Source organism: Leguminivora glycinivorella, chromosome 15, assembly GCF_023078275.1.
Source record: "Leguminivora glycinivorella isolate SPB_JAAS2020 chromosome 15, LegGlyc_1.1, whole genome shotgun sequence".
Taxonomy (NCBI): domain Eukaryota; kingdom Metazoa; phylum Arthropoda; class Insecta; order Lepidoptera; family Tortricidae; genus Leguminivora; species Leguminivora glycinivorella.
The window spans coordinates 17,898,153-17,915,398 of record NC_062985.1 but is presented as its reverse complement, the minus strand read 5'-3'; the positions used below and the strand labels follow the sequence as shown (position 1 = coordinate 17,915,398).

Genomic DNA, 17,246 nt, shown 5'->3' with positions numbered 1-17,246 from the left:
TAAGTAAATTACAAAGATAAGATTTCCGGTCGGTAGAACCCGAGCAACAGAAATTTGAACCCTGTGCCGTACGTAATACGAGCGACAGTTTTACTCGATACTGTATTGTGACAGCACCGATTAACTTGGTTTTCTGATACGTTATATCAGAACCATAAAATTACAATTTAGTACGCAAATACTAAATGCTATATAATGTACGTTGTACAAAATGAAAGAAAGGAATTGCGACAAAATATAATATTTTAATTAGACCTAGGTATGCAATGGGCGATTCGACGCGCGCACACCTACCGCCCGCTCGACGGAAATATAAACGAATGTAATTTCGCAAAAAATGCTCAAAACCCTATGAAACTATATATAATTAGAATCGTCTCGTTGAGATCTAACTATACGTATCGGTATTTTTAGGAAATATCGTCCGACGCGATCGGAAACTCGATATTTGTATTTGTAAGTGGAGGTAGATTCTCGCTAACTTACGGAACAAAGAAATTGGAAATTTTACTACAAGTTCGCACAAATATCACAAGAAAATTAATAAAATGCCAGATACCAGAGTGGTATCCGGTTCGAAAACTAATTATGTGTGAGAAATCTAGCAGACTTCAAATATAATAGGACTCACCTGATGTGGTTCTGAATGCCAGCTTCCAGGGGGGCCCCCAAATCCTTCGATATTTTAGACATATGTCCACAGGCTGTGTGGCACGTAGAAATCTCCTTGTGATTCGTGGCTGCAGCGTATTTTATAATAATTATAGGCTCAAGCTTCCGAGGAGCGAGCTAGCGGCGGTTAGGTTCAGTTTAGAAGAAGTGTGTATGGTAACACTGAGCTTCAGTGTTGCTCGCTTTGATAAAAGCGTTCTGTTTTAGGTTTGTCCCGTTTTGAAATCTGCTATTCGACTAAGTTTTAATCGATTTAAAATTAAGACATAAAAAAAAATGTAATACTTGTGCGTACTCATAAAAAATACGGAACAGTCCTTATGATTCATATGCAATAAGATTTTTTTTGGCAGATTTTTTGTTAGAATTCTGCTAAAAAGTTCTAATTACCTACGCTCTTGGAACATAGTCTGGTGTCTGGTAAAGTATAATAGATACCAAATTGCCCTAGGTAAAAATAATGAATAAGATTCACATAAACTTTTGGTAGGTACTGTCAACCAATTATGTAGAATCCTAGGCCACTCAGAACCCTGTCGTATTGACACCGTGCTTTATTTGCTATAAAAGTCAGTTTGATTTTTACTGTGAAAGGGGTCTACAGTGGCCTAGGACCTAGGATTCAGATTGGTTGATTGTACGTACATAATCCCATAAGGTGACGAACCCAATCATGGACAGTTTAAGAAAAAAATTCGCCTGTTTTTGATATTTCACTGATAAATGTAAAAATTCTACCGCCAAGCGTGTTAAATCTTGAATGTCCTATCCTTCTTCTACATTTCAAGCGTATTGCAGAATAGATACTCCTATTGGTTTCTTCATAGTTAACAAATTAAAACTAGGTGTTTTTTCTCCAATTATGGACGGCAGTTCTCCAGTAATGGATCCCCCATTATGGACAGTGAAATAAGTTTAAAATTTTTCTTTTAAAGCCAACTGATACGCAATGAGTCAATTTTATGCACCATAAATACAATTAGTTTAGGTTATTTTAACATAGGATTGTTTCTTGTAAATTTGGGTTTTGTAAATTGTTCCTTGTCCATCATAGGAGGTAGGCAGTTTTTCGGGTCCAGTAATGGACACTTGCAAAATAACGTCATTTCTTTATATCTTTGGAGCAACAAACTAGTATGTTTTATACCTTATCTCATGCTTAATGCAGTAAGTAAAACGCATTCAAGATTACGCCGTGCGTTATTTTTTTATTATTTTATACATGAACTCATCTCTCTTAGCAACATTACTAAGAATTCGCCTTGATATTTTTTTCAGTAAACTGGTGAATTTTATCTTGTCTCCAAATCATTCAGAAATAACCGAATTAATTGAAACTTCAAAATTAAACAGCTCTACAACTCTAGTTTATGGTACATAGCCGTCAGTTTTTAGAAACTTATTTTAGATACTTATTTTTAAGCATTTGTGTTTTTTTGTCCATAATGGCATCACCGTCCATTATGGGGTATTTTACCTTACGTACATAATCCAAATCTCTTTGACATCGAAAAGGTTGTGGCTTTTTACATACCGAATAACTTTATTTCTTTTAAGATAAGTTGTACTCTGGTAATTCTGAACGTAATTTATTACTATGGAATCACGGGTGATTATCATTTGAATTTTGGAATTATCCGATTAACGGCATTACCCGAATACCTACACCTTAACGACATTATGTATAAGATAAGGAATTGTATTTACAATACTTAAAACATTACAAATTTGCATTTTTGTCAAATCCACTTAGTATACTTCCCGGAGTCCAAAACAATACGCATCAGAACTCCGAAACTAGAGAAATATATCAAATATAAAACTTGCATTGGTGCGCGAGTTGGTACTTGCGCCGCCGCGCTTATGCGTCTGTGTGCGTGCGCCGCGCGCACGCACACAGGGCCTCTCTGTGGGTGCCGCCCCCGTCAGCGCGACGGCGATAAAGACCTAAAAATCTCAAATTTGAATTCGTGCTTCGGTATCGTATCCTCTTAAGGAGAGGGATTTAGCTTTAATGCATGCGCAAGGCGTCTTTAGTACAAAAACAACAAAAAATTTAAGCCTATTTAAATGAAATTGTTTTGCTATATTTTATATACCTAAAGCATGTCATATTATCCTAAAAAATATGTAGCCAAGATACTAAAAATACGTTGACAATTATTTTCCTTCCTTACTTACACATATTTATTTAATAACATAAAAATATACTATTAATATACCTACATATATATATATATAGATTAATTTATGCATGTGCTAATATAAATGCATGCAATCCATGCAAATATTGTAAAAAATGTATATATAATTAGATTATAAGAAATTATTTCGTACGCCAAAAGGCACATTATAGCTGTTCTATGTTACCACTATGTATTATGTATTATTATGTATTATGTTACCACCTATGTATTATCTACCTATGATGAACGAATAAATAAATTCATTGATTGATTGATTGATAAAATATGTGTCATATTACAGCAAAACGTCCCAATATGTCGCTTCGTTTGTCGCAGATATCATCTTTATGGAAACCGATAAACGTTTCACTAAACTCCTATACATATTTATTATATAATTATTTCTACCACAGATAGTAATACATTTTTACGTAACCATACCGTACCGTAAAAAAATGGTAACATACTCAATGCCCACCCTGTATCCACAATTCCACACCCTGTATCCACAACTCCTGCACCTCAAGACCTCATACTGGGCTAGCTCAGCTTATAATTAATAAGCTGAGCTAGCCCAGTATGAGGTGAGGTGAGAATTTCTCAGTTATTTATGACCAGTTTCACTTAAAGTAATATTTTCAAAATCGTCAGAACCCAAATTTTACAAACAATCTGAAAGTTTCTAGAGGATACTAAGCTGGATTTATGAACGTTTTGCTCATGTTTATTTACGAATTATTTGCACGAGATAATTATCTCTCTCATTATAGGGGATTAGCTTTTCATGCGTGATATGGAGTCATTAGGTTTGATAACGCCAACAGAGAAAGTAATAATGGGCGAATGATTTAAAACATCTTTTATGCACTTTCGACTACGAGCCGATGGAACAGATGGACTGCAACCGAACCGCAATTGGCCCCGTAGCCGAATTCATTTCTGTGACGCGATACGCTGGTATTGGTATACTCTTGGGTCGACGTTCGTTTTTCGTCACGTACCTAAATTTGTCCGATTCTGCTTTCGTCAGCCATTCTTTATTCATCACGATCGTCGATGGTCTTTCTCAACTACGGTCAATTTCGTTGGTCATCTTTATCTTAATCCGTCTCGTTCTTTACTCGTTATAATCTTCTTTCGGCATGTTTCGCTGTTAAATCTATGTTTTTCGTGTTTTTTCGTAGTCCTAGGTCGGTACCAACTTAGAATATGACCAAATACGAAATGACGAAAAACGATTGAGTCGAAATAAAAAAAAGACCAACAACTCATTATGGTCAAAGACGATAATTAATGCAGACAGTGCAGACTAAGTAGACGAATGAAGAATGGCTGACGAAAGCAGAATCGGACAAATTTAGGAACGTGACGAAAAACAAACGTGTCGACCCAAGATACCGATGCGCCGCATAAATGCAATCTATCTCTATCGCTCTTGCGTATTGGCGCGGCAGAGCCAGACTGCATTTCTGCGGCTTTTGGCGTCGCAGAAATGCTATTCGGCTACGCCCTGGCTACGGCCTGGTATGAATACTACACGCTATCTGAAACATCGGCGTATAGTACCCATACTATTAAAACCGAGCCGAACCTATGCCGAGTTTCATATAGGACCCATATATTTAAGTTGCTGGATAACAGTCCCTTTGTATCGTAACCTCCTGTTTCTTTTTATTTATATCAAAAATAAAACGATAAAAATACCGCATCTTAGTCAGTTGCGTAGTTTTAAAGGCCTAAGCATGTACATGGGGAATTAGGGACAAACAGACAGCGGGAAGCGACTTTGTTTTGTTGTAGTGAAGAAGCACAATTTGCACAAGAATCCATTATGCATAGAAAGCAACAATTGAGTATGTATCCATGAATACGAGGAACAACATCAACGCATGTCAGCGTGTAGTTAGCCATGCAAATCGCCAGAGCGTGGGTTATTGGGGGCAGCGAAAATTGGCTGCAACGCATTGAATGATCGCTGCGTTTAACGAGACTACAGTTTGTGCAATCCAGGGTGCGTAGCCAAATGTACAAACGCTCACGATAATATCTGTTTCTATCGCTCTCGCGTATTGGCGCGACAGAGCCAGACTGCATTTCTGTCGACGATTGCCATTCGGCTACGCCGGCTGTTGGCGCATTCAGTACCGGCTCATTTACTTTACGTTTTGTTGTAATTGTTACGCTGATTTTCTGAGTAATTTTCAGTTATGAAGCATCACCATTTTTTTTTAAATACGACTATCTGTCCGATTGAAATGTTCATTATTGTTTCTGATATGATATTGACATTATTGACGTGCAACTCCTGCAAGTTTCCAAATTGATGTTGTTGGATGAATAAATATAACTTTTGGTTCTAAAACAGATCAGTATCATATCGGAAGCATCGCACTTGATTGTATAATATGTTTGCAAACTTTTTCTAAAGAACACGATACTTCACACCTAATGGAATGAGACATTTGCCTTAGGTATAGTCTAATTCTAACTTCAGACTTATTCACATCTGACATTATCCGGGTAATAAAAGTTTACGGCGTTATGAGCGATGTTCGTGTACAAATACGATGCCGCGCGACGTAAGCGCCATCGACAATAAGGTCCCTTTACCTAGATAACGTCACATATTTCTGAAAATTTAACACATGAACAGTGAATTATTGAACAGATTACTTCTAGACGTTTCTAACTAAGAGGTTAAAAAGTAGCTGCAAAAGAACTCTGACGGATACATTTTTCAACTATTTATTTAAGTTTTACTTATATATTGTCATCTGATTTAAAGCGTAACTTCCTCGCACTGAACTCAAAGTAAAGAGCCGGTTCAACATCGTTTAGCAACAAACGTTTTTCCATATCGATGTAAACGTATCGCCCGCAGACGGCCAGGAATAGACGTCTATAAGCGTCGCCTGACTCACGCCTCGCGGAAGGCGGGCTCTATAAATCCCATACAATAAATTTGATAAACTCATACACACGTACGCACTTTACTATCGCGGTTACTATAGTGTAAACAGGGTTTATTTGTGGATGATCGGTTTTGGTAGGCAGATGATCGCTGTAATATCGCTCCTTGAAATTACAGTTGTCATGTCATAAAATCCAAATTAGGAAAGAAAGAACATTCAAATGTCAACTGGTAATTTTGACTGTCATATCATAAAACTCAAACCCAATACCCAAAGATAAAGGACGTAAACCAGTGGTACCCAAACCTTTTCTCAAGCACGCCCCCTCAGTCGCCAAAAATACCTATAATGTCCATTGTTACGCCCGAGGGGGGCGTTTTACTATTGGGGGGCGCGCCCCACAGATTGAAAAACGCTGATGTAGGACTATTGAAGAACCATCTTAAATTGATCATGCTGCTGAATATTATGTTACCAATCCTTGGAAATGGAAGCGCCCAGAACTGTCAATAAACTTGCACTTTTCAGGATCTTTAAAAAAATATTTTTCTTGTTCAATTCATCTACTGCATCACATAAACTTTACAAATTCGTGAGCGATTAAAAGAATTCGTTAGAAAAAAAACTGAGTTTAACGGTTCAGCTTTAATTGATGCTATATCTCACGACTCTTTTCCACATTACTAGTTCCACTACCATTAATCATCATCATTGTGTTATCCCGACATTTGCGACGGCTCATGGGAGCCTTTGACAACTAATCCCAAGATTTGGCGTATCGCATCTGACCTTCCGACCCGAAGGGTAAACTAAACCTTATTGGAATTAGTCCGGTTTCCTCACGATGTTTCCACTACTATTAATGATTTGTTTTTGTTGTCAGCACCCTGGGAGTGGCGCACGTGGCAGGCATGTGCATCCCGGACCGGAGCTGCTCCGTCAACGAAGACAACGGCATCATGCTGGCACACACCATCACACACGAGCTTGGACACAAGTAAGAACCACCAGACTCTAGTAGGAACTAGCGCACAGCACCAGAAAATGCCAAACTCCGTGGACATATGATAAGGATCGACGAAACAAAAGTTTAGGCTGTTTTTGTGGTGGTGTTGTGTGAGTGTCACACCTCACTGACACTTCTTCACCTTACCTTACACGACCAAGTTATTAGTACATTTATCAACTCTGTAGAGCATAACCATAGTACTCTTTATTATACTGTGGCATAACCTAGGTTTGCAGACGCGGCTTTTGTAGGTACACCACGCGCATTTGAAAGGTTAATACAAAAAATACAGTTGGCTTCCGAACTAAGCGTATGGTAATATCTAATAGAGATAGGCCATCTTTTATCATGTTTTTCAGTTCAAGTCGGTATCGTTTTCTGCCAGAAAATACAAATACAATACAAATACTCTTCATTGCACACCTTGATAAAATAAAACAATACAAAACAAGGAAGAAACTCGAACAAAGGTAAACAACAGGCGGTCTATAAAAATAGTAAATAAAATAAATACCTAGTAGATATTCTCGCGGATAAAATTTTCCAACGCGTCAAAAATTCTGTGCATGCCTATTTGACAACATAATTATAAAATAAATAGGTACTCATTATTGTTTAACACTAAATTCGGAATTCGAATTGTGTTACTTATTGCATAAAAATGCAAAAGATGCATTGTTGTCTGGATGTCTATTTTTAAATAATGTATTTATACAACATTCTAAGAATAGATTGATTTAATTATTAATTTGCACGTCTGGACATATAGTTATTTCATCAGTATACGGTACGTGACGCTAATAAAGAAATGCTGATGAAGATGTAAAAATAGAGAAACTAGGTACCATTCATTGGTACTGATTTGCAATGTTTATCTTGTATGTGACTTGGGTTAGTTAGTAAACGCATTTTTTGCTGAAAGTACGTGACAAGAAGGCAGGTGTTTTCATTTTTGACCCCCGGCGTAAAAACGACGGGGTGGTAAAAGTTTGACGTGTCTGTCTATCTGTGTGTGTGTCTGCCTGTGGCATCGTAGCTCCCGAACGGATAAACCGATTTAGATTTAGTTTTTTTTTTTGTTTGAAAGCTGAGTTAGACATTGACTTCTTACTCAAAGACACTGTGTAAGAATATCCTATAATATTTATTTATTTGTTTTTATTAACGTGATATAAATGTTATCAACAATACGTATAGGTAAGTTAAATGACTTTAACGTTATTTCCCTTAGCTAATATATTTACAAAACTTAATTAACCTAGCCTGACCCAAGACCGCGACAAGCTTGATAAACTTAAATATTTTGCAACTCGCCCGAATGCAAATTTAAATTCCTTAATGTTTTTTATGAATACCTAAAATTTACTTTAGCGTTTGTATATTTAATAAACAGAAATCTATGTACCTTAGAGTCCTGGCAATACATGAAATATGAATACTAGGTGTCTGTGCAATTGCCTTTTTAATATAATCCTAAGATACTGTTAAGCCGTTCGTGGGGACATTATAGAAAGACGTTTATGGACTCTAGTATCCGCGAACATTCATACATACATACATTCACGTCCGTATTCCCAGGCGGGGCAGGCAGAGCACATTAAACTACTCAAGTTTTAGTGCCATTCTTGGCAATATTGCTGTGGCTAGTTGCATTCTGTGGCTCATCGGCAAAACCACACCACAATTGGAACCCACCCATATAACCATAATCGGTCGCCGTTCCTACGCAAATCCTCCTATTTTGTGTACACACAGGTCTTCGGATCTCAATGTTTAGTCGCAGTACGGTCGACGTTTAGTCGCGGCGACCCAAATGGGGACGATTGGTAACAGGCACAAATGGTCACAGAAGTGACAGAAGTGTGCACTACGCGTGCACACATTGTTACCGTTTGGCGACTACTTTCCGAAAATCATTCGTTCATTTCATTCTTTTCAAATGGCGACTGTCAGAGACGTCAAAGTAAAAAAGAAATAAAACCATTTGACATTAAAATGTAATGGCGTAAGAATTTGTTAAAGATAAATATTGTTTGCATTTGTAATATAATGTGGGCTAATTACCATGGCCAATTAAATTGCTCGAGTGATTTCATAAAATAAGTCTAAATTTATCAACGCGCCATCAATTTACCTCAGTTTAACCAGTAATAATATTATTGACTACTCGGTGTTTGCGTGTTATGTATATTGATTGGTGAAGTTTTAGTGCTCCGGTGCATACACTATACTGAAATATTAAAAATAATGCCTAGAAAACCAATAAAGTTGTTAAAACATGGATTAAGACGGTAATATTCCATGTAAAAAACAGTCGCCAAACGGTCACCAAACGGTCGACAAACGGTCGCAAAATGGTCGCAGCGTACACGCGTGACCGAAAGCTGTTTTCAAAATGGCGTAATTCTTGTATTATTTTTTTCTAGGTATCCTCAAACTTTATAAACAATTAAATATGCCGTCGTACTCAGTTGCCCTCACTAAAGAAGATTAAAAAAAAAATGTAACGTGCGTACCGAGCTGCTGGGTTGTAAAGGATAGGGGATCATATTATTATGGTCTTCTATAGAGCAACTAGTATTTTGCGGCATTTCACAATTGACACTTGTTGAAGTAGTCGTCAATAATATTACTATCAACATTAATTTCAGCGATCTGTACTTCTTTTGTCAAGATTTTTGTATAGATAAGTGTCTACAAATTTGTAATGTTAAAGAGACATAAATAAAACGTAGTAGAGTAAATAAAATGTTTTTTTTTTGTAACCCAAACAAAATACTTGTAGATACGAGTGCGGAAAAGAGGAAAATCGATACGAGTAGCGATAAATTAATACACGAACGAAGGGAGTGTTTTAAATCGACACGAGTTGTGAATGTCCTTTTCGCACGTGTATCGTATGACGATTTTCAGTACTAAATCCAAGCTAAGAGTTTCGACCAGACAAGAAATGAATCATTGCTTGATTTGCTCGCACTACTGCGTGTAAAAAGCAGCATCTGTACTGAAAAAAACTATCATTGCGCAACAGAAATTCTATTAATATCACAGTAAATACTCTATTTCATTTGATTCCTACTTTTATTGTGTAAAGCAACACTGCACTTAATTTTTATCAATAAGAATTAAAAATTATATATTTAATACATTAAGTAACTATAAAGTGCTTATCTATTTGTATTATCATTCTGCACTTTTCTTAACTTTCCCACATTTCTATAAAATGTCGAAGAGTGCTTAAATGGTCGTCGTCGTTTATTATTATTTAATTCGCTCATATTTAAATGATTCAAAGCAACCAGTCCACAACTTCACAAGAAAGTTTGAGAAACCTTCGTATTTCAGATTGTCATTTGCGGTTACAGTGGTTTAGGAGCAGTTCGGTAATCAGACCTACACATGTGTGTACAAATTCTGTCAATGTCACTGTCAGAAACCGTTCTGACAGTGACAATGACAGCCACAAATTCGTCCACATGTTGTTACCGTTATGTGTGCAAACGTCGACTAATAAAGTGTCGTTAAAAGTCATTCTGACAGTGACATTGACAGCCACAAATTCGTACACATTTTGTTACCGTAACGAGTGCACACGACGACTACACTTTGTTATTGTAACAATACGGTCGCATTGTTTGCACGACGTTACCACGCGTTATGTCACATTTGACAGTTAGTTACTGATTTGAAGATTTTGCGACTGAAATGGTTGTATGGGCAGGTGCCGTAGCCGAATGGCATTTCTGCGACGCGAAACAAAAACGAAACGCCGCGAAAGGTAGTCTGGCTCTGTCGCACCAATACGCATGAGCGATAGAGATAGATATCTACGAGCGTTTCGTTTCGTAAACGTTTGTGCCATTCGGCTAGGTACCCAGATCCCACTGTCGACTTCTACGACACCCGCGGAAGGAAAGGGAGTGGTGAAATTCTTAACCCGTCACCACACAGGAGAGTTACATGTATACGATACATAATGGTATTATACTGTTATATTTATGTACATACATACATACATACATAGAATCACGACTGTATCCCATGAAGGGGTAGGCAGAGCACATAAAACTACTTAAGTTTCAGTGCCACTCTTGGCAAATAAGGGGTTGACAGAAAACGAAAGTGTGACATTGCAGTGACAGGTTGCCAGCCTCTCGCCTGCGCCACAATTTAACCCATATCCCACAGTCGCCTTCTACGACACCCACGGGAAGAAAGGGGGTAGTGAAATTCTTAACCCCACGGGCAATACGGGTATATGTATGTATAGGTTATTAATCCTGTGCTGCAGACGTATATATCTTAGGTCTCTTATAGATCTATTCGCGGAAAAATCTAGTGTTAGAAAAACATATCTAGTATTTATAAACGTATCGTCCACCGCAACTGCGATATTTTGGATCTGGTAACTAAGTGGTGTGCGGTAGTTTGTTTATAGCGAAAATAATATAGCGTTCATTTTATTTGACCGCGGTCTGAGTCACTGCTATTGCTACGCGAGAACCAAGGTTACTTTCGTTCTGAACTCAGATCGAGTTAGGTACAATTTAGTCGGAATAATTGGACAAAAGGTACAATTTGACGACCGGTCTGGCGTAGTTGGTAGTGACCCTGCCTGCTACGCCGCGGTCCCGGGTTCGAATCCCGGTAAGGGCATTTATTTGTGTGATGAGCACAGATATTTGTTCCTGAGTCATGGATGTTTTCTATGTATATAAGTATTTATATATTATATATATCGTTGTCTGAGTACCCACAACACAAGCCTTCTTGAGCTTACCGTGGGCCTCAGTCAATCTGTGTAAGAATATCCTATAATATTTATTTATAATTTAGTCTTCAATAACTGTATAAATCAACTGGTCCTCTAGCCAAGACTACAATCGCTGATGCTCCGCCGTAGCGATAGAAACGCGTCTGGCTCTGTCGCACCTATACGGAAGACCGATAAAGAGAGATACGTAAAGAAACGTAATCGATTTGCAAATAATTAGATTATTAGTATTAAATATCGCCAATATCGGCCACATCTCACATTTTAAACTTTTTTCCACAGTAATTAAGATCAAGAAGAGAAATAGTTTTCTGCTTTAGGTAATATTTTCCGTTATTTTGAGTGCTAGTATTTATTAGCGTAAGACAAATAGGTACAATATGATTTCTCGGTCGAATATTTAAAATGTGACAGTCGTACGCCAATTATAAACGAACTAGTTTACTAAGAAGATATTTTTCTTGTTTGATACTATAAGGTACAGCGGGGCAAATCTCGACTGGGGGGCAAATGTAACTGGTCCATTTTTCCATGTTTTACAATGTTTACATTATTAAATAGAGCGTCCACCGGTTATATATGGTAGGCATGTTCAGTGGATACATGTAGAACTCAACATCATAGTGTAATAATGGAAAAATTGATTAGTTACATTTGTCCCCCAGTCGATATTTGCCCCGCTGTACCTTAGAGAAAATGACATATCTCCATTGATGGAATTATAAGTTCCATTAAATCAACAGTCAATGATCCATAGCAAATCATTCATCACAATTAGAGTTATTAGATACACTAAGAGAAATTTGCATTGTGAATTTAACAAGTTCGACTTGTTGCGGTTTATCCGTTTGAATCAGCCAAACAACATACGTTTAAAACAATATGTGTCAGGTTGTTTTTATAAAATCGACTTGTTGATTCAAATATATTGCCGATTCAAATGACAAGTAGCTTTGTTTGAACCAAAGAGCACGTAGGCTAGGCGCTATTTTAACCAAAAAACTTGTTGAACGAACATGAAAACTGGTTGTATTTTCTCTCAGTGTACTTATACAGTTATGATTATAATTATAACGCAAACTAGATCATCAACATCAACAACCATTCAACATCCGATAACAGAACTTCTATCATATCCTGTTACTTTCTTCGAGTCCTTTATCGTCCTTTATTAGCCCATTCATTATTCTCAAGATAAGCCGAACAAAATACTTGTGTGGGCCGATAGCGCTGCGTCAATGCACCCCGGTCACAGACCACCTTACTAGACGGGGCATTCAAGCCAACTCAAAACCTTAAAGTCAATATCGACAGCGCCGAGTTTCAGAAAACATTACACTGAACATGGTGGAGGGCTTTAGTGTTGGAGCAAACCAAGCTAAGTCGGGCATACTGTCAGAATACATACAAACAGGGTTGGCTGAATCCATGAGGATTAGGTACCTCCTATAATCATCCTCCTACCTATAAAAAAAACAATAATTATGTTCTCCTGTAGTTGACTGGAATGGAGCGACACGTTGGTCTACTGTTCAACTCGATTTTGCTTTTTGTATATGGGATTTTCTCCGTAATTCTCAACACATTCTGGCATTTCTGCGACTCGAAACGATAACGAAACGCCGCGAAAGGTAGTCTGGCTCTGTCCCGCCAATACGCAAGAGCGATAGAGACAGATATCTACGAGCGTTTCGTTTCGTGAGCGTTTCGTGAGGGTTTGTGCCATTCGGCTACGTATCCTGATTCTATTATTTAATTTTAAAAACTGTCGACCCAGTTTTTGGAAATTATTAATAATGCGGAAATTGCCATAAAATAATTGAAAAGTGTTTTGCACTTTGCGTTTTCTAAGCATATCGCATTTTTGCATTTTCTAAGCATATCGCGAAGTTCACAAAGCCATAAGGGAAGGCAACGGCTTGATCTATTTACGCTAACAACCAGCACTCTTATAATTTTGGAATTATTATTTAAAAATAATTACTAGCGTTCAATCTGAGCTGTTACTGTTATCATTTAATATCGTTTGCTCAAAAATTTTAACATCAAAACTGGTCATAGCATAGGTATAATGTCTGCCACGCGCTCTTCGGAAACGCTTCACAATAATCATAATGCGTTGTCTGTGTATTCTGTGCACCCCAGCGCATTGTGCTCAGAATGATGCATTCATATGTCTAGAGTGAGCACACGCGAAGGTCATTGCCTGCTGCCTGTTTGCACTTACATAATCGTGTTTGTATTATGATTATGCGTGTTGTCCAACCGCTCCTTGTGCTTGAAACAATTGTGTAATTTATTATGAGCTTATTAATTCATTTGTTTCCTGTCGCAGCACGAGGATGAATATGGTTTTCAGCGTCTTATATTATATTAGGAAAGGACGTCTACTCTTGGCCTATACCTTATATGCGAAGATTGCGAAGTCAGCCAGGACCTCAGCACGGTGTGATGATTGATTGTGAACTTCCGTGGGACAACATCTTTATAAATATGCGTACTATTTGGTAGCTATATCCCTTCGCGAACAATCAGAAATTAGGCAACAACGCCAGCGCTCCTGCCTCTTGAAGTGATTCGAAGGGGAAATTCTGGCGCTGTTGTCTCCTTTCTGATTGTTCGCAAAGGCCGTGGCAAGGGATGCCGCTCATTGGCTCCCTAAGTCCCTATAGGTCTGTTATGTTGGCCGTCCTGGGTAGTGTTGCCATAGCGTAAACATTTTTTACTATAGGTGCTCTCGTAAAAAAAACTAGTGGTCTCAGCTTTATAAACACTGTTTTCAAAACGCTTGACAAGACAGATAATCTTTTAGATATGAGTTAATGTCAAAGAAAACGGTTCAGATATATCAAATTGTTTAGGATTTTTAGTGGTTTTGACACGACTTTGAAGATCATTGTGTACCAATCAGCGTTAGCTGTTGTATATTTTTGTTTCCAAATTTAAACTTAAACCATAATAAGTTGTAAAGTTTGAATCGGGTTTCTAGAACGTGTAACGTGTATTCATGTTATCAATATACGTAAGATAAACACATCAGTTAAATAAGTACCGTGTTGTGTTGTTGCCATTTACAACTAGTTAATAGCTATTTATCAATGGACAAGTATATCGTCGACACACCAACTAATTACTATTCCGATAACCTTGGCGACCATGAATTACATTGGACTTACGATAGTTATAAAACTATTAAGAAACGTATGCGAGTAAATAACTACTATAGTATTTTATGCAACTGGTGGTTAAAAGAGGTCAAAAAAGGTGAGTGGCGTGGATAACAATTTGAGGCGAAGCCGAAGATTGTTAAGAAAGACGCCACGACCATTTTTTGACTCAGTTAAACACCGTTGCATACAATACTTTTTATACGACCAAGCACAGTACGGGAGTAGAAAAACAATATTAAGGGCGCGTAAACCTAGGGAATAAAGCACATTCGAAGTTTTCAACAGGATAACATCTTAGCTTATCCAAAAGTAAAATTCCGGGGATTTTAACAAGGAGAAGAATGACGGAGTTATTCCCTAGAATGGAGTAATCCTTGTTTTGTTTTTGTCCTGGACGAGTGGACAACACTCTTTAAAGCCAGTATTATTGAAGAAAACATGACACAGGGGCAAGTATGATGCCGCTATCTATGCAAACCTTTGACAGTTACCAATGGCAACGCTCTTAGAAAGAATCTAAAATACGTTGCGCGAAACTTATGTCTGACGGAAGAATTGACGATCGCGCGGGGTTTGACGTTTGACTACAAACCTCTGAAAGTCGGTACCTTACAGAATATTATAGATTTTCTCTTTATTATTATTTCTTTATAAAATATCGCCTATTAAAATAATACTCCTAGAGAATGTAGGAAAATAAAGACAAGATTTGAAAATAAATGATCATTACATGTCTTTTTAATTTTTATCGAGCCCACTTTTACGTTTTTCTAGCTCGCTCTCGAAGTGGCAAGTAGATTTCGTAAAATTGTTTTGTTGCCTTTCATTATACCGTAAGTATAAAATTAAAAATGAAACCAGTAGCGCCCTCTTAACAGCGTTGACAAAGAGTTATTAACCACCGCCGTCCGTGTGTGACCATCACGCCTGATAATTACATCAATAAAGCAATAAACGATGTCATGTATCACATTGTGACAATGACATGACGATTAAATGTTATTAACCGGTCATAATTCTATTTTTGTTTTATGAATAAAATATTTGTTATTGTTTCTTGGGTACTTATTGGGTTATAAATTATAATGTGCATAAGGTCACTGTGGGTCACTTATAAATAATTTAAGAAGAAAGAAAGTTATTTTCTTCTTAGATCATATTTTAATTTGTATTTTTAAGCATACAGACTACTGCTAGGTATATATTGTCTATCCGATATTGCCCGGACGGAAGCCTAAACCACTCGTCAACTCGGCGACCTAAGGGTCGGGTTTTTGTCCTTTTTATAGCGATTACAACATTTATAAGAGCCCAGTGTGGGAGCACCAATAAAGATACTGGACTTACAGTAGCCTCTCTGGTGGTGGATTTAGTCTGTTATACGGGAACCGTAATATTCTCGTACACATATGATCGGAATAAAATGATTTACATGATATCATAATGTTGATCCGTATCCGTAGGAACATGACTCTAAATGGAGAAACGCTTGTTCCAGCTTCGGCCTCTACCACGATACGGAGAAGATCGGCTGCAGCAGACGAGAAGGGTCTACATTACACATCATGACGCCAGTGTTTGAAGCGGACAGCGTCCAAGTGGCCTGGTCGAGGTGCAGCAAACGAGATGTCACCAATTTCTTAGAGTAAGTGTACCTATCTTATCTTAAATTGATCGTTTATACCTTTAAACGATCAATTCGTGTATATTTATTTATTTTTATATATACCTATACCGACGATCTCGGAAACCGCTCTAACGATTTCGCTGAAATTTGTTATGTGGGGATTTTCGGGGGTGAAAAAATATGGAACGCAAAATATGGTCGATAATTTCGATGACCGCGCATCGGCTGAGCGTAGCTGCGGAGCGGAGCGGAGCGTAGCGTAGGAGACCTACAGGTTAATTGGATTGGATAGTGGCCGTTATAAAATTTACAATTAGCACGTATAATAAAGTATTAATATGTCTGCGTAAAATTAATTAAATACAAAATACCAGTAAGACCTGCTGTAAAAGGGAGTAACAATACGATTTTATGATAAGATATTTTGCTCACGTTTCCGCCATTCACGGCCTTATAAAGCATTTTTAATTAATAAACTTAAAAATGGATATGATGCAGACTGTCATGTAGCAGTTTGGCTAGTTGTAATGGCCTCTCCAAACGTCACAGATGTTCTCGCGATGCGATTTGGTCGCAAATTGTGTCAAAAATTGGCTTGAATTTGTTGAAATTGATCGGTCGGGCGTCGGGCGACAATTGAAACACATCACAGGTCTAGATTAATATCAAAGACATATGTAACTCCGTATAGACGGATAAAGTCTAGGAAAAAAACGTACCCATAATGAAAAAGGTACGGTGGCTAAGATGGCGCTACACCTTTGGGGAACGCTCGGCTTCTTCTTCTTCTCAGTCGTTCCCTCATGGCTGAGGATCGTGACCAACAGTGATTTCTCTCCACTTGACGCGGTCTAGGGCCATATGGACTGCCATCTGCATGGAACCACAAGCTTTCT

The 17,246-nt window shown here is 37.7% G+C and overlaps 1 protein-coding gene across 1 annotated transcript in view; it reads left to right on the top strand.

Moving 5' to 3' along the window:
• Window positions 1–17,246, top strand: part of LOC125233742 (A disintegrin and metalloproteinase with thrombospondin motifs 7) — a 215,703-nt gene that overhangs the window by 183,520 nt on the left and 14,937 nt on the right. Inside the window, exons 8-9 of the mRNA XM_048139815.1 lie at window positions 6,654–6,767; window positions 16,222–16,368. Coding sequence (XP_047995772.1) covers window positions 6,654–6,767; window positions 16,222–16,368 — 261 coding nt within the window. The remainder of the gene's footprint in view (window positions 1–6,653; window positions 6,768–16,221; window positions 16,369–17,246) is intronic.